Genomic DNA, 18,053 nt, shown 5'->3' with positions numbered 1-18,053 from the left:
CCACAACAGCACACACAGATTTTAATGAGATCCAAACAAACTCCAGACAGAATCAAAGGAGGAGGCGGAGCCACAGGTTTCTACACAACTATATTTTGTCGTGATCGTTATCAAGAACACTTGCATTCACATTAGAGTCGCTATGGTGTGAAATGTTTCACTAACCAGGGTGGAATGACAATAGTTTGGCACCGTTCTGCTGAAACTAAGAACATTACAGAGGAATGACATCGACTGGTGGATCTTCAGTGCATCTGTAATTAAAGTCATCAGTAAATGAAAAACACCATCATTGGAATGAGATTGAAAGCGAAGGATGCTTTTGTTTCCTGTTACCCCTCCATGAAATACAAGGTAAGCTTCTGGAAGCCATTGGTTCAAATGACAAGAAACATACAGTGGTCTGCATAAGAATGTCTCTTTTTTTTAAATTACATTGATCCTACAAAATAAAAGTAATTCTATTTACTTTTAAATATATGCATAATCTGTACCGAAACAAATCTACACCACAGAAGTCCACGTCTGCCAGTGTCTCACTACAGTGGCAAACAGGCTTCAACCCATGTGTTACAAAAGTGGGTCAGAACCAAAAATAATGACCATTATTGTGCATATAATAGGAAAAATATAGGACTGCTTTGACAAAAACCCAAATCAGAACCATTAACTGACAGGCAGATAGAAGTAAAGCTGCATCGCATCACCAGGCAGGAATGTCAAGGACCTAAAAACACAAAGGGATTGTGGGTATGCAGTCCGGTTTGAGGGGCATGTCCAGTTCAACTATGACCTCATAACGGGGAGGGTTAACCAGCGAGGAAGGACAGCTCATCATCTTCACATGAAGCCAGCGACAGAACTCAAGACGTGACAGAAGCATGACTGAAACTCAAACGTTAGATTTCAAACAAAGAACCGACCAATAGAAACATCAGCTTAAACTACAAACAGCCTCGTTACCAATCAAGCCAGGTGTTACCAGGGGAGGATCAAACCCCTGTCAGGTGTTTCACTTCCTGTTGCAGCCCCCCATTGCAGGAAGTGGGAATGACTGGGAGGGGTTCCTTCATCTGCTGACAGTCTGGGCCAATCACACAACAGCTCACATCACACTCATGTTCTTATTGGCTGGGTATGTGCTGAGGATATTTTGTTCATGGAAACGTCCTTGTCCCACAGCTGCAGGTGGAGGGCCAGTGTTCAGGACGCTGGGGCATCTAGAATGCCCCAGCACTGGGTGGCTGACCCCCAGCAGCACTGGGAGGTCATCATTAGATGCAGATTGTCTGGAACTCAAACATGAACCTGTTCCAGGTGTATAAAGGGAGTGCATATGGGTGGTTGTTATGGGGGGCAATCATTGGTGGAACAAATGTGGCTAAAAGGTTCCATCAAGACATTAAAACAGGAAATGAAAACTAAAAGTTTCATGAGAGACTATTTGACAAATAGTCATCCATTCATGCTGATGTTCTATTGGTCTCTATTGGGTTCTATTGGTCTCTACTGGGTTCTCCATGAGCTAAATCCACAAACATCCAGTTTATTTAGAACAAATATGTCAGGGTTAAATCTTTATTAACAACACATCAAATGACCAAGTGTGTGCAAACTCTGCAAATCTCTTGGCTGAAAATGAGTTGATTTTGGACAAGAACCAGGAACAGAACCAGGCCCCACAAGCAGGCCCTCACAGCAGACCAGGAACAGAACCAGGCCCCACAAGCAGGCCCTCACAGCAGACCAGGAACAGAACCAGGCCCCACAAGCAGGCCCTCACAGCAGACCAGGAACAGAACCAGGCCCCACAAGCAGGCCCTCACAGCAGACCAGGAACAGAACCAAGCTCCACAAGCAGGCCCTCACAGCGGACCAGGAACAGAACCAAGCTCCACATGCTGGCCCTCATTGCGGACCAGGAACAGAACCAAGCCCCACATGCTGGCCCTCACTGCGGACCAGGAACAGAACCAAGCCCCACATGCTGGCCCTCACTGCGGACCAGGAACAGAACCAAGACGTGTGCATCTCTTAGTGGAACGTGGCCTGGTTTTGCATAGTTTGGGCTCTGGTTTAAAAACATACACCTACTTCACTGTGGAGCTCTGTGGATGCAGGTCCAACCCACACATCCGCCCCGAGGGGGGGTCACGACCTGACTGGGGTGTTTCCCAACAGGTCAGGTTCTACATCCACTAACTTCTGCAGAGGCTAGCATGAATGAATACGGGGGGTTCCAAACCCTACTGCGCACCCCAAGAACCATCACACAGATCAGAGTGGGGGGTAACAATGGAGCTCAGTGGGTAAAGGGGGGGGGGGGGTCACACCTTAAAAAGTGTGTCAGGGGGTTTTGTTCTGGAAACACTGGACACAGTGACGTCACATTGCGCTGAACACAAGCCACAGGCTGACGTCTGATGACTGGGGGGTACGTACGGGTTTTGGGACCCCCCAGTGTCAAGTTCAAGTTCATCTTTATTTAGAACTCCAAATCTGAAACAATAGACCCAGCAAAAAAACACACAAAAAAAAAGCTGTGGGACACACGGGGGGCACTGACAGACTGACAGTGTAAGCAGAGCACAGCGAGCGCCAGGGGCCGGTGCCGGCCTGGGGGCCAGTGCCGGCCCGGGGGCCAGTGCCCCCTCACATGAAGGCCGACTGCCGCTCCTTGAAGTCCCTGCGTCTCTGCTGCTGCTCCTCCGCCTGCTTCTTCTTCTCCTGCTGCTCCTGGCGGATCTCAGCCTCGAAGCGGTTGGACTCGGTGATGGCTTGAGCCTGACCAATAGGAAGACAGCTGTTAGTGTGTGTGTGTGTGTGTGTGTGTTGTGACAGTGTGAACTGAAGCAGTGCTTCCAACTAGAGGTCAACAGACTGCTGGTGGCTAAAAACAGGACGTGTGTGATGGCGACCGATGACACACCAACCAGCAGGTCTGACTGGAACCAGTCAGTAAAACCCCAGTGTTCTCGTTTGCAACTTTTGATGAGGACGTGCGATCGTTGGACAGCGTGCATCCCAGGGACGCAGGCTTTTAAAAAAAAAAAATCGATGCTACCTTTTTTCTGTGATATAATATTGGGAAAAAATGCGTTTCCATTCAACAAAAAATATTCACAATTTATCAATTTCTCCACTTAAATTTTGAACCCGGAAATCGCCATTATGTCTCGCGCGAGACTCACCTGCGGGATTCAGCCCTGTTAAAATCAACTTGCATCGAGAGTAACGGCAACACGACGTCTGCTCATTTTACACGCAGCAGTGAGAGACTGACGAGTTAGTCTTATATTATCACCATGTCTCCGAGAAAACAAATGACAATTAGTGTTTTTATGGATAAAAATCAATCAAAAATTCATGAAGACAAAAAGACTGATATTTCTGTGGACAGTAAGAATGAAGAGGCAGAAGAAGACAAGGAAAAACCAGTAAAATCCGAGTATTTGTACACCAATGGACGCAATTGTTTCCATGGGTGAGGCACGTTGATAGCTATGGAGAAACTACATGGATTACATGGTATGCACACAACACAATTCAATGTTATCCACAAAACATTTTAAAGGTTGTGAAATGGATGGCTGCTGAAGATATACTCTTCAACAATCTTTAAACTATCACTATGCATGACATTAGTATACCTGATGTAGATCTCCTTAAACAACAAAACGTGCATTATGACTCGTACGTCACAGAAAGCCAACTTTTGGATGGTTTGGCCAAAGTTGCAGAGAGTTACTAGAAAAAATTCAGGCATCTCTGGCATTTAGCATTCTTGCAGACGAATCAACAGACGTAACAAATATAAAGAGGTTAGTTCTCTATGCTCAAATAATTTAGTCTGACACAGTATTTCTAAAACTTTTTTAAAGAAGAATAACTGCCAGGCTTTAACATTTTGATTAAAAAATGAAATGTAATTTATTCTTGTTTTTCTTTTTACTCAATAAACAGTTATGACATTATTAATAATATAATTAAAATTAACAGTTTGTGTAGTTTATATATTGTACTATTGGCTAAACTCAATCCTTGCAGATGGCTTTTACCATATATTCTAGTATCACTTTTGGGATGCATAAACGCCATGCTGGGATGCACAAATTTTTGTTGCAGCGCATCCCAGGGATGCACTACTTTCTTGAGGTAAAATGCACTCTGAAACCCCCTCAGAACTTCTGGACCACTGCTGCTCTACAGCACATCAGTTGTCTGCTGGGCTCTGGTGGGGGCGGGGGGGGTCAGGGCTCTGGAATGACCCCCTGAGAGGAAACGGCTTTGTTTGACTTCTACGTCATCTGGAAACAGCTTCACTGGTTTCACCCGCAGGCCTTCAGCACCATGACCCTAACCCCTAACCCCAACCCTAAACATAACCCTAACCCCTAAAACTAACCCCTAACCCCAACCCCAACCCCAACACTAGCCCAACCCCTAACATTAAACCTAACCCTAACCCAAACCCTAACCCTAACATTAAACCTAACCCTAACCCAAACCCTAACCCTAACATTAAACCTAACCCTAACCACCTGTTATCTTTGGAGCTCTAGACTGTACTCTCTCTACTCGAGTGTGTTGTAGGAATGATGCCATCCAGCCTGTCTGCAGGTCTGACCAGCACAGTGCTGTCAGTACCAGTGTCTCTGATGTTTCTGGTGAGGTTGTGTGACCCCACCCCCCATGTCTTGCTCTTTGGACTAAACCCTACAGGGGTCTGGAGCAGCCGACCACCTCCAGCTCTACGTACTTTGGCTTCAAAGAAGGTCTTGGCTCCCTTCACGCCCTCTGTGGAGACGTCGATCTCGGAGAGGGAGGCCAGGACGCTCAGGCCGCTGTCCTCAGGCAGCTCCCCCGCCGCCGCCTTCCTGAAGATGAGCAGGAACTGAGGAGAACAGGAGGAGCATAGTGACAGGATGTCGACAGAAGACACGGCTGGCAGCCGGTTCTCCTGGCACCTCTCTGAAGCTCAGCTTGCTGTCCAGGTCCTCGTCAACCTCCTTGATCATGTTCTTCAAGCCGATGTGAGTCTGTGGAGCTCCAAGCTTCTCCATCATCAGCTTCAGCTCCATCAGGTCGATATAGTTGTCCTTCCCAGTGTCGTACCTGGAGCACAGAGAAGAAAAAGCCTCAATAGTCTAGTTCAGCAGCCTCCTACGCAGACTGAAACAGGAACAGCTGAAACAGGAACAGCTGAAGGAGGAACAGAACACCCAGACTCCTCTACTGAACACAGGTTTGTGTCCCAGGTCTTAAACCTGGCGTTTAGTTCTGCGTGTGAGAACCCGGTTCTGAGTAGAACCCTGAGTTCTCTTCTCCACCCAAAGGGGACACACTGACCAGGACCCCACCCCACTGCTGGGACAGGGATCCCCGATTGGTGGGAAATGTTTCCACAGGAAGTGAAGTGAAGCAGCAGTGACTCCAGGCCACACCCCCCAGAGTAACACCAGATAAAAGTCTGATAAGAGTCACAAAGGCCGTTTCACCAGTTCCCTGACAGGACTGTGGGCTGGAACACAGCCCCTCCTGTTTAACCCCTAAGCAACCAGTTTAACCCCCAAGAACCCAGTTTGACCCTTGAGAACCCAGTTTGACCCCTAACAACAAGACCACCTATCACAGCGTTCTAACACAGCCCCTCCTGCTGTTTCAACATGTCTGGTCACGCTGCCGTTCAACCGCCTGAGTCATCGCTGTTAACACACAGGCGTTGTCAGCATTGAGGTGTGTGTGTGTGTGTGTGTGTGTGTGTGTGTGTGTGTGTGTGTGTGTGTGTGTGTGTGTGTGTGTGTGTTCAACAAGAAGAAACAAACATAACTATGAATCCCTAACAGGGAACTTTTCACTCAGACCATACCCCAGTAGGAGGAAGTCCTCGTCTGTCAGATTGCATTTCCTCATCCATCATTGTTCCTTTCTAGTCAACCAGTGACTACATCCAACATTCATCCAACATTCCATCTATACTGCAGGATGGATTCTCTAGAGCAGGTCCAGACCCTACCCCAGACCCTAACCCAGACCCTGTAGGTCTCCATAGGTCTGGGGTAGGTCTGGGGTAGGAGTAGGGTCTGGGGTAGGAGTAGGGTCTGGGGTAGGAGTAGGGTCTGGGGTAGGGGTAGGGTCTGGGGTAGGGGTAGGGTCTGGGGTAGGGCCTGGGGTAGAGGTAGAGCCTGGGGTAGGGGTAGGGCCTGGGGTAGGGTCTGGGGTAGGGTCTGGACTAGGGGTAGGGTCCGGGGTAGGGATAGGGTCTGCGGTAGGGGTAAGGTCTGGGGTAAGGGTAGGGGTAGGGTCCGGGGTAGGGTCTGCAGTAGGGGTAGGTTCTGGGGTAGGGGTAGGGTCTGGGGTAGGGGTAGGGTCTGGGGTAAGGGTAGGGGTAGGGTCCGGGGTAGGGTCTGCAGTAGGGGTAGGTTCTGGGGTAGGGGTAGGGTCTGGGGTAGGGTGCTGACAGCAGAGGAGCGTCTGCGTTTCTACTAACGAAGAACCAAACAGACACAGAATTCCTGGACAGGCCTGAACACGGCAGGAACCCCAAGAATCTGGCAGCCAATCAGAACCACCGACACACACACACACACACACACACACACACACACACATACACACACACACACACACACACACACACACACAATGAACGCACCGCTGACACACACACACACACACCCACACACACACACACGCACACACACAATGAACGCACCGCTGACACACACACACACACACACACACACGCACACACACACACACACACACACACAGCTGACACACACACACCGCTGACACACACACACACACACAGCTGACACACACACACAGCTGACACACACACACCGCTGACACACACACACCGCTGACACACACACACACACACACACACACACACACACACACACACACACACACACACACACTCCTCGTCGCGTTCCACTCACGTCTTGAACATCCGGTTCATGTCTCTGATCTGGCCCCTGGAGAACTCCTTGAACTCGGTGTAGGGGTTGAACACCTTCATGCTGGGCTGGCTGGGGGCCCCCGAGCCCTCGTTCAGGCCCTCCCGCCGCAGCAGCTTGGCCCCCAGCTCCGTGTCCGCGCTGGCGGTGCTCGGCTTGTCGTCCTGCGGCTTCGGGACGTCCAGGGCCACCGGCTCCGCGGCCCCCTCCTCGATCCGCAGCCGGCGGCTGAGCTTGGACGTCAGCTCGTCTGTGGCCATGTTGGGGTGGGTGTTAGCGGGGCGACCGGGCGGCGGCTTCCTGAGGGTTTCCTGCGGGCGTCCGCCCCGAACGGCTGTCGGTGCTGAGAGGCGACGGGAGACACAAACACTCGGACCGGGAGGAGTTCGGTCTGCGCGTCCGGATGTGAATCAGGCTTCACTCCGTTATGTGGGCTGAGGCCTGGGGCGTCATGACGTCACCACGCAGCACAAACACACCACACCTCTTCCAGGAACACAACCCGGAAGAGGAGGGGCTTCATCCCCTGTAACAGCCGTCGGTGGACTGCAGGCTCACCGCAGATTTGTTTCTACAGCAGCGACACCTGCCGGCTGGAGGACCGCTGCAAGCCCTGAAGGAGGCCTGGAAAGACCCTGGAACTGATCCTGGAACATGTTATAAATACACAGGGAGCGATGTCAAAAACAAACAAACAAACGGGGGGGGGGGGGGTCGTTAACATATAAGCAATCAGTAAGGTAGCAATAAGTCCTGTGAACCTAAATTCTGACCAGTTTATCTTTCATTTTTACTCCTGTAGGGTTTTACTCTAGACAGAACCGTCTGCGGTTCTTTAATTCTTTAAGCCCGGTTGTTTCATCAGTGAAGAGACAAACTGTATTCCACAAAGGTTTGCTGAAGAAGTTCAGCAGTTCAGCAGTTCCCTCGTTGGTGAGGAAACAATTTCCATCGGCACCCTGTATGTCAACAGCACCGATGGCAGTCGTTGTTACCTGGGCCTCAATCGATCGAAAGACATAGGTTTGATTCGCATGTTTGATTTGGCAAAAGTTTTACAACAGATGCCCTTCCTGACGCAACCCTCTGTATTTATCCGGGCTTGGGACCGGCACAATAAGACACTGGCTTGTGTCCTCTTGTGGCTACTTTACCCTCTAACACAAATGATGAACGAAAAACAAATCCAATCACAATGACAAACATATTCTACATTCAAGGTGAGCCAAAATATATGACATATAAAATCGTGAAATCAGGAAATATAAAGATGTGTTTTGACATGGGGGGAGGGCAAACACGTATTACTTCCGTCGATTAAAATTATTTTATTGGAAACAACTGGAAGCTATTGACAATCTAACAACGTCTAACATTATTTAAATGTTTTTGTAGTTACTCTATATGTCCACAAGAGGGCATCACAATTACAGATCCTTCAAGAACGTAGAACAACATTGACACGTCTTCCGAAATAACTTTGTTGCGTAGTTTTCCATGGAAGAGTTTAACATGTAAAGCTAGGAAATTCAGCGTTACTATTATTGTTGTCTTAGGCCTTTTTGTGATGTTACACTTAAAGCATATCTTTGTGTTCGTTTTGGTTTTTGAGTTCACCTCAGGAGTCACATCCTAATTGTTGGTTTAACCCATCCAGCAATCCAGAATGTTTCACGTTGAAATGATAACTCTCCATTTACAACGACCACAAAGCGTCCCATGCACTCCAACCTTGAAGGAAATATTCCAATTTGTTTCATCATAATAAAAAGTTTGCCTTCTATCAAGTAAAAAAAAAAAACAGCGTTCAAAGCTTCTGTGTTCATTTATCTTCTGCCGCTGTATCCGCCGTGCGGGTCCCGGGGAGCTGGAGCCTATCTCAGCTGGCATGGGGCGGGGGACACTCTGGGCACAACGCCAGTGTACCGCGGAGCCACGCACAAAGACACACACACACACACACACACACACACACACACACACACACACACACACACATTGTCCTACGGACAATCTGGACCGGCCAATCAACCCGAAGCGCATGTTGTTGGAGGTGGGAGGAAGCCGAGGAACCCAGGGAACCCACGGGGACACGGGAGAGCATGCGAACCCCAACCGCCGTGTTGTGAGGCGACGCGCTAACCACGTCACCACCGTGCCGCCCAAGCGTCTGTGAGTTCAAATGTAAAAGAAGCATTTGTAGTTCCACACTTTGGCCACAGGAGGGTATTAAACACATTTACCATCAACAGTCTTCTGAATATTTGATCAGCAATGGAGTTTAACATGTGTTACTATTTGGAATGTATACAATCGTAAAAGTCCTTGAAATGCTAGCTAGCATTAGCCCCCACCTCCCGTCTCGTTAGAGTTTCCTAAAGGTAAAGTAGATGATTGTTCGTGTGGGACACGGAGACTTGAGTAAAACTAAGATGTGTAATACCGTCATTGACCACAAGAGGGCAGCGTCACTGATATGTGTTCATGTCCGGTGGTCTCTCAAAATAAAAGCATCAAACAAACGAAATACTGTACAGTATATTTGGTTCAATTTCACGAGAAAAGTAAGAGGAAAAACTGGTGACAAGTTTTATTGTTTTTACATCATTTTTGTTACCGTCCAAACGATTATTATTTTATTATTATTAAATGAAGATGTGTGAGGCATTTTAAGTGAGGAGATTCATAACGTGTCAGAATCTGTTAGATTGTTGTATAAAAGTGTAATATTTGTGGGTTAAATCTACTGCTCAGAACCAAGATGAAGGTTCAAACATTTTCAAATAAAGCAGAAGTTAGTCCATGTCCAACAGTGCAGGTAATAAACAGAAGGTAACGCTGTCGCCTCACACCAGGAGGTCTGGGGTTCAAATCCCACTGAGGGCCTCTCTGTGAGCAGTTTGTTCTCCACGTGTCTCTGAGTTCACCTCACCTGTTAAACAGTCAATACAGGTGAACTGATCTCAGGGATGGAGGGTGAGGGGACACACAGGCTGTTCATGGAAATTGGTTTTCAACCTGTTTACATGAACATTATGTCTCCACACATTTCCTCCACCTGATGGAGCATCAGGACGCGTTCCAAATCTCAGCAGCTGAAGGTTCAGCTCAGATGACAGGAGGAAGTCAGACATCTGAGGTCATGGGATCAAATTCACTGTCTGGTTGTAGATTTTCTCCAGTGTCGTGAATAATAAACACAACATCCAACCAGCCTCGCTGGAGCTCCAGAGCAGCTCACGAGGATCTTTGATCAACAGGTGTTTGTCAAAGGGTGTAGGATCAAATCCCAGCTGTCAGAGTTTCCTTTAAGTTCTTTGGTCACATAAAAATTTTAGTCATTCCTCACCCTTGCTAATGTCTGTAGTCCATTATAAATAATATAAAACACTTTGGATAATTAGATGATTAATCACATTCAACACTTCATTGAAACAAGAAATAAAAAGAGCTTGTTACGTGTCAATGTAAAAATTTGTGTTTTTCTTACAGAAAATGGATTTCATAGCCCCAGAATGTTCACGCTGAATTTGATATCAGCTCTGAAATAATCCCTAACGCTGCTGTCTGCATCATGAGCTTCACTCCCATCATCACACCTATCCAACGTGTCCGTCTAAATACAGGCCTTCATTTGTTCACAAGGAAAGACAGACGTGTTAAAATGTGCAATAAAGAAAGAAAGCTGAAAAACAGTAATTTAATCTGCTGTGATGAACAGAAAAGACAATATACAAAAGGTCAGGATTTGTATCTTTATTTAGAAGAAATGAAGTACAAAACAGTGGCATTTTCTTCCAGAGAAGGATTCCAGTAAACAAGTGTTCCTTTTCTCTACGTGGACGACACCTGGAGCAGGTCGTCATTAAATCACAACGCTCCAAACATTACCCAGAACCCACCTGTGTCAAACAAGCATGTTCTGTGATAGTAACCAAACAGAGACGTTCCACCTCATGAAACAGTTTTAAACGTCCGTCGGCCTCTCAGCTGATCGTGTTCCTGCACTCCTCCGTCTGGTGGAGAATAATCAACTTTACAAACGATTTTTAAAAAAGCTTTAGTTAGAAAAAAAAGTATCAACGTTACATGAGTAAACTATGTGAACAGAGACGCGATGATCATTTCGCACTGCGCAATGATAGTCTTGTGTGTAAAAAAAGACAAACAGGAGATAGCATAGGTAGCAATTTAGAAATGGTAGAATAATACACATGTATATGTTTCAGAGTCAATTGATATACAAAAAATAATCTGAAATTGCAATACCATAATTCAAATCAGTGTTGACAACTAGAATATGCTGGTATAAGATAACTTCAAGAGGGAAATTCATTCATAACAAAAGTTAACCTCCCAAATGACAACTTTCACCCACATTAAAATAAGATTTAAGGGAAGATTTCTGCAGCTCCCACCATGACATCACGTACATTAAGACACACACAACAGAATGAACACTGAGCTGAAGCGAGCGATGAGCATCAGGGAGTCATGGTGGAATGTTGGTGCCCACTGGAGAACGAGCGTCGAGGCCAAAAGAACCTCTTTGTCAAAGGAACAGAGATATTTGAGAGAAAAGGCTTTGCTCTCTGCAGTCGATAATAAACAATCATTATTATTCAGAATAAATAAACCGCTGGTAACAAACTGCTGCAGAGGCTCCCATGTATTCAGTCATGTGTAAAGAAAAGCATCCAGCTCCATGAAGAACAGGCCACATGGACCTTCACACGGCATTCACACAACCTGGCCAGAGGCTGCACATTTCAGACAGATGCTAAGATATACATCTACAGTAATGAAAACCAGATACAAAAAATATATTGAGTACAACTGTACCAGCAGTGAGTATTTCTAAAATGTTAGATAAAAAATAAATTCTCAAGAAATATAATAAAAGGTATAGAATATGGTTTGTAATAGAAACCAGCTATTTGAAACATGCTTTGTCTTTACTCGACACCAATGGTGGTTTAATTAGTTAACGTACTGAGAAGAGACAGGAAACGGATTGTTAAGCAGTCGATTAGTTTGATCAGAATGTGTTGTGTGACATCGGGTGTGTGTGTGTGTGTGTGTGTGTGTGTGTGTGTGTGGACAGGTAGACATCTTCTTTGGCTATCAAGGAAAGGCAAAAGCAATCAAACATCCAGCTACGATGTGAATCTCATGATCAATGCAGAATAAAAAATAAACATATCTATGATTGTACAGCTAACATTTTCAACCCAACTAATCAATATTACTATGTTTAATACAGACTTGATCAATAGAACGATTTGAACTGGAGGTCCATGAGGGACAGTAGAAAGGAGCACTGCATGTTTTAAAAATTGTTCTTTGCTAAGAGAAGTTGATGCTTGGCAAGAGACGACAGCGGATAAACTCCACTGTCACAGGCAAACAGGAAGCCGTCGTCATGGCGACTCCTCTCTTCATGAATCTGACTCTGAGGCCTGGTGGCCTCCTTTGGCCTTGATCTGGAGCCAGGTGTCCCCCAGCGCCTTGGCGAAGTGGTCGTCCACCGACCCGGAGATGGACACCAGGTTGGACGCGGGTTCCGGCTCCTTGTAGTTTTTTCCGAGGCTGCGACGGAAATGCTCCTCGATCACCGGGTCGCTGGCTGTGTTCGCTGAAACGACAGCACGCGTGCAAATCCTGAACTGTGTGTTTGTGCACAAAATGTCTCTCAGTCAGTCACAGGGGTTTGGTTTAACTAAAGACGCTGTCAGGACTCAGGAAACACTGCAATCTTCTGGGGACACGCAGCGCTGCTGCTGTGATCAATAAGTTCTTCATTAACGTGATGATCTGACACGTTTATTCACACGCAAAGAAATCATCCAGCTCACATCACGTTTCTTTAGGGAACAAACACACACTCTACCTGGAAGATAATTCAGATCAACGTGTGTGTGTGTGTGTGTGTGTGTGTGTGTGTGTGTGTGTGTGTGTGTGTGTGTGTGTGTGTGTGTGTGTGCTTACCGTTGGTCTTCCTCTGGTCAGGCAGTGGGCTGGACGAGCAGCCGTTCATGTGGCAGTGAGACAGGTTACAGTTGCGGTTGCTGGCGGGGGCACAGGTGATGACAGAGGGTCGGTTCTGTGGGGGGGAAACAGCGTTCATCATCCAACAGACCCCACCCCGTTCAGCCCCCCAAGAGAGACTTCTCTGTTTTTAAACACATAACTGAACAGCCTTAAAGAAACAGAAAAGACCCAACAACAGGGAAATGACCAGGATGTGTAAACATGAATTAAAACACGCAACAGGCTGACGTGTGGAAACCAGCTGGAGCTAGAGCTGGAGCTGGAGCTGGAGCTGAAGCTGGAGCTGAAGCTGAAGCTGAAGCTGGAGCTGGAGCTGGAGCTGAAGGTGATCTGAGCTGGACTTAGTTTCAGGCTTTGGAGGCAAAGCAGCAAATTAAAGGCTGTTGTGCAGAAACGGAGACGCGGTTGAACCCGCATGGGGTTGTTCTGTGAGAGCTGATCTTCCTGGGGGGTTTTCTCAGCTGGGGGGGGGGGGGCAGCTAGAGGCTGGCATCAGAGCTAAGGTGTAACCTGGGAAGGATCTGTGTGTGTGTTTCTGTTCTGAGACCTTACAGGTCATAACACCATCTATGAGTGGACGTACCTGTTGGCGCTCTGCAGTCCCACTGGAGGCCGACCGCTCTCTGCCCTCCACCCCGGCGCCGTGGCTGCTTCTGGTCAGAGCCAGAGGCTGGTCAGCGGCGTAGCAGGGAACGGGGGCGTATGGGTGGCTCCCATGATGGCTGTTAGAAGACGGACTCGGACCCCCAGGGGTCTGGCCGGCCCTCCAGGGCTCATGACGGGCGTCTCCGGCTGAGGGATGAGCCCTTCATACAAACAAACTCACCTTTACATCCAACAAAAAACCAACGAACGGACGATCATCCATGCTTTAGCTTCTGACAGGGACTCACAGCTGATTGGCCAGCAGTCTGCTCATCTTGGTCATGTGATCTTCATCACAGTTCATCCGGTCATCCATCTGTTCATCACCAAACTTCCGTTTGTTTGGGCAGTGTGAAGGAGAACCAGCTATGTTTGCCATGGCAGTGGGGAGGGGGGGGGTCCTGGACTCATCTGTGGGAATGTTAACGTTCAAACACTTTATATGAACTCACATTAAATACATTCTGGCTTAAAATGTATCTAAAACATGATGACTGGCTCCAGAAACGTTCCCCTACGTCTACAGTATCTAACGTGAAGGAAAAACTTCACCCAACACTGGTTCAACAGTTTCTGATAACCTACAAAGATTAGAGAATAAAGTAAGAAGGTGTATTTTATTCCCTTCATCCAAATATTTATCAAACTGTTATTCTCGTGACTCCATTAACAACCCAAACATGGAAAGATGAGGACACTGCTCAATCTTTGAATACAGAATCAATGTCAGATGGGAACTCATCAAGGTTTAAACGGGCAATGAAAGAGAACAAATCCCTCTGAACACAATACTGGTGCTGGACACATCCTCTTCATCGACACAAAAAAAGATGTTATGAGTGACAATCTGGGCCTGGTGTTGATCACTTCTTGGCTCCATGTGTAGTTTTCTAACACTAGTTTTGATGGTTAAATGTGATGAGAAGAAACAACAGGAAGTGGGTCATATTTTATCTTTAGAAAGATGTTGTTACATTATACAATAGAATTAAGAGATGGTGTATTCTCAGCTTGGAAGTTGAATAAAACAACACAATCGAAGCTGATGTATTCGAACTGTGGGCTTGAAGGAGACATAATGGATCAGAAACACAACAAGACAACACAAACAACAAATCAGAAGACGATTCAGGGAACAGCAGCGATTCAGGTGTAAAAATCATCCGAACACACGACATAAACACACTAGAGCAGGCAGAAACAGCTTCATAACGCAGACAAACCTTCATAACGCAGACAAACCTTCATAACGCAGACAAACCTTCATAACGCAGACAAACCTTCATAACGCAGACACACCTTCATAACGCAGACACACCTTCATAACGCAGATATACACCTTCATAACGCAGACACACCCTCATAACGCAGACACACCTTCATAACAAAGACACACCTTCATAACGCAGACACACCTTCATAACACAGACACACCTTCATAACGCAGACACACCTTCATAATGCAGACACGCCTTCATAACGCAGACACACCTTCATAACGCAGACTAAACTTCATAACATAGACAAGCCTTCATAACGCAGACACACCTTCATAACGCAGACACACCTTCATAACACAGACTAACCTTCATAACGCAGACAAGCCTTCATAACGCAGACACACCTTCATAACGCAGACTAACCTTCATAACGCAGACACACCTTCATAACGCAGACTAACCTTCATAACGCAGACTAACCTTCATAACGCAGACTAACCTTCATAACGCAGACTAACCTTCATAACGCAGACACACCTTCATAACGCAGACACACCTTCATAACGCAGACTAACCTTCATAACGCAGACTAACCTTCATAACGCAGACTAACCTTCATAACGCAGACTAACCTTCATAATGCAGTCTGCAGATGTTATTGTTCATCTTGTCCAGGTACTGGTGGTTCAACAGGTCCATGCTACTGGTTAGCTTAGCTCCGTGCTAACGTCCCTGTTAGCGGGTCTGCCAGAGACGCATCAGTTGTTCCTGGGGGGAGAACCGGTCCACCAGTTAGTGAAGTGGATACCAGACGCGTCTCCCAGTTCGACCAGTTTAATTCAGTAGTTAGTGGTTAGTGTCGGTGGAGTTAGCAGTTCCTGACGGCTAGCAGGAGAGCTAACTAGGCTAACGCGCTGCTACCTGTAGGGTAGCTTTAAGAAGAAACGTCATGAAGTTAACGATTCAATCACCTCCGCTGAAACCGGCTTCAGAAGACAGTTTACAGCTGGTGGGGGTTAAATTAGTTTCCATCACAACTACGGCTGTAGTTACAGGAGCTAACCAACTCACTGCTAACTTCAGCTACTTTGTCCATGAGCCAAACCAGTTAGCTTGAAGTGCTAATGTTTAAACCTGTCGTTAGCTCGTTTAAACCCTAAACTTCCTGCGAGCCCGTCAGTGACGGTTTACCGACCCTTCAGCGGGTTTGTGTCCGAGAACAAACTGGAACGGAACGCTGCAGTTGGTGTTACTTCACCGACAAAGTTAGCTTAGTGTAGCTTCACAGCCACTGCTCCGCCATGGCTAGCCCCTAGTGGCGACGAGGGGAACTGCAGCGAGGCGCCCCCGCTAATATCTATCTATAATCTATATCTATCTGTCCATCTATCTATCTATGGTTCTTTGTTACAGACGTACAGAGGGACAATCAATTATAATATAGACCATATCGTATCATATATCATAACACATATCATCACATCATATGTCCTCATGTATAGTACTGTATTACATAGAGCAGATATTCCCATGCCAGTTTTAACATGACAACCTTCATTGCATTATTATAAATACAAATGAAACAGCCAAGTCCAGCTTCAGTGGATGTTAAATAGAAAATCACGCAATCAATAATTACCCTATATGTTTTTCTGTAATGTACTATGTGCAGCACACATTATACTTGGCCTTTATTATGTCTCTGAAAATGAAAAATATAGTCAGCTGTAAATGTTAAAAGCTAGTTTGGACACAATACTAATTACTAATTTATAGTCAAATACATGCTGTAAATTCTGAGAGCAGTCCATGCTATATCAGCTCTGTGTTCAAACTTTCATTTTTTTAAGGTATCAAATAATGTGTTTTAATCTTTTCTATACATCGGGTTAATATACAGCATGTGAAAGTGCTTAAATGATTTTCTTAACTTCAAACACGACGCCCCATTGAGCAGACTGTGGGGCCTTCTGGGTATCACAGGTTATTGATTTTCTAACTATTGATTGGTTATCTGTTGGATGTCTGTGCTGCTTACGGTGGTTTTCATCATGAGCCTTGGTTTGTTCTGCATTTCTTTATTTCTTGAAAACAGACCAGAAAACCAACTTTAGATCTGCCTGCTAACATATTCATAGTTTATTACTGTACATCTGACATCATTAAAAGGAAGCTTATCAGAGTTTGCCTTCCTTTTTCATTAAATTTGTTTTTTACAACATTTATTAAACAGTTATTAGAATAGTATTAGGTTTTATATGTGGTGAATATAATGTGCATATGAACATGTAGTTGTATGTAGAATGCTAAACCCAGTTGTGTGTTTGTGGTGTCCAGCTGAGGTTGAAGCAAAGTGCTCAATGTGGCGTTGTGTTTGACGTTAACAAAATCATTTAAGTACTTTCACACGCTATACATGAACCCGATGTATAGAAAAGATTAAAACACATTATTAATTTTTTTTCAGTTAAAATATAGTACAAAGCCTTTGTACTGTATTTTAGATTTTCATTCAAATTCAAAACACACTGCTGGAGTTTTAGGATCAGTTCTGGAAAATCACTTCTGTATTTTAAATTTTATTGTACATTCATGCTGGCAGGCTTTGTGATAGACGTCAGCATATGCTGATGATATGGGGTAGTCCTGAATCTGAAAACGTATTCACTAAAAAATAAAATAGCCACAAGGAGGACATCCAATTAACCAGTTTCTTTTTCAACGACACTTCTGTCCCAAAAATGATTTGGGACAAAATTACATGTGCAAGAAGGTCACAGCTGAGATTTATCTATTTATCCATCCGTCTGCAAAGGTTTAACTGAATATTGTGCTGCCGTCACCGAGGATGGAAGTTCTTGTTGGTCCAGGAGGAAGCAGAAAAATTCGTTTGTGTGAACTGTAATGTAGAAATGTGTTCTCAGTGCTGTTTGTCTCTGTTTCGGATTCAATTAAAATCCTGATTTAATCTCAACAAGGAACAAAATACAGGCAATATTTTGAGAGTCAAACCACCCGGGCGTGTCTGCAATTAAATGTGTAATGTGTTGTAAACCCCCCAGTGAAGATGCCTCTGCGTCTCCAGGGGCTGCTGCTGGTTTGTCCTCACAGCCATTTTAGGTTTCAAGGCTGCGTTTTCAACACAGACCTGCTGCTCGTGGTCACGTGACCA

At 45.8% G+C, this 18,053-nt stretch overlaps 2 protein-coding genes across 4 annotated transcripts; both read right to left on the bottom strand.

Annotated features, from left to right (window-relative positions):
* Positions 1-71: 71 nt before the first annotated feature.
* Positions 72-7,417, bottom strand: efhd2 (EF-hand domain family, member D2). Its single transcript, XM_068332265.1, has 4 exons — positions 6,948-7,417; positions 4,968-5,115; positions 4,760-4,894; positions 72-2,784 (listed from the first exon to the last, which is right to left on the bottom strand). Exons 1-4 carry the CDS (start codon positions 7,223-7,225, stop codon positions 2,653-2,655), a joined length of 693 nt encoding a protein of 230 aa, XP_068188366.1. The 5' UTR covers positions 7,226-7,417; the 3' UTR covers positions 72-2,652.
* A 3,296-nt stretch (positions 7,418-10,713) lies between these two features.
* vgll4a (vestigial-like family member 4a) lies at positions 10,714-16,207 on the bottom strand. 3 transcript variants are annotated; one of them, XM_068331648.1, is made up of 6 exons: positions 16,077-16,207; positions 15,514-15,649; positions 13,910-14,072; positions 13,600-13,822; positions 12,954-13,068; positions 10,714-12,600 (listed from the first exon to the last, which is right to left on the bottom strand). In XM_068331648.1, exons 2-6 carry the CDS (start codon positions 15,578-15,580, stop codon positions 12,404-12,406), a joined length of 765 nt encoding a protein of 254 aa, XP_068187749.1. In that variant the 5' UTR covers positions 15,581-15,649; positions 16,077-16,207; the 3' UTR covers positions 10,714-12,403. The 3 variants fall into 3 exon arrangements, with proteins under 3 accessions (XP_068187749.1, XP_068187755.1, XP_068187741.1); XM_068331654.1 differs by having other exon boundaries at positions 15,853-16,191; XM_068331640.1 differs by having other exon boundaries at positions 15,514-16,191.
* Positions 16,208-18,053: the final 1,846 nt, after the last annotated feature.

This window comes from Antennarius striatus, chromosome 2 (genome assembly GCF_040054535.1).
Source record: "Antennarius striatus isolate MH-2024 chromosome 2, ASM4005453v1, whole genome shotgun sequence".
Taxonomy (NCBI): Eukaryota; Metazoa; Chordata; class Actinopteri; order Lophiiformes; family Antennariidae; genus Antennarius; species Antennarius striatus.
The sequence above is the reverse complement of the archived record's forward strand: the minus strand, read 5'-3'. Positions and strand labels throughout refer to the sequence as shown.

What these genes read in the sequence shown, in the direction of transcription:
- efhd2 (XM_068332265.1), bottom strand. Translation starts at nt 7,225, where the DNA reads ATGGCCACAGACGAGCTGACGTCCAAGCTCAGCCGCCGGCTGCGGATC. An exon ending in GCAAGCTGAGCTTCAGAGAG is followed by an intron (nt 4,895 to 4,967) that starts GTGCCAGGAGAA and finishes TGTTCTCCTCAG; the next exon opens with TTCCTGCTCATCTTCAGGAA. An exon ending in AGACCTTCTTTGAAGCCAAA is followed by an intron (nt 2,785 to 4,759) that starts GTACGTAGAGCT and finishes CCTATTGGTCAG; the next exon opens with GCTCAAGCCATCACCGAGTC.
- vgll4a (XM_068331648.1), bottom strand. Translation starts at nt 15,580, where the DNA reads ATGGACCTGTTGAACCACCAGTACCTGGACAAGATGAACAATAACATC. An exon ending in CTGCAGACTGCATTATGAAG is followed by an intron (nt 14,073 to 15,513) that starts GTTAGTCTGCGT and finishes ACATTCCCACAG; the next exon opens with ATGAGTCCAGGACCCCCCCC. An exon ending in TGACCAGAGGAAGACCAACG is followed by an intron (nt 12,601 to 12,953) that starts GTAAGCACACAC and finishes CTGTCGTTTCAG; the next exon opens with CGAACACAGCCAGCGACCCG.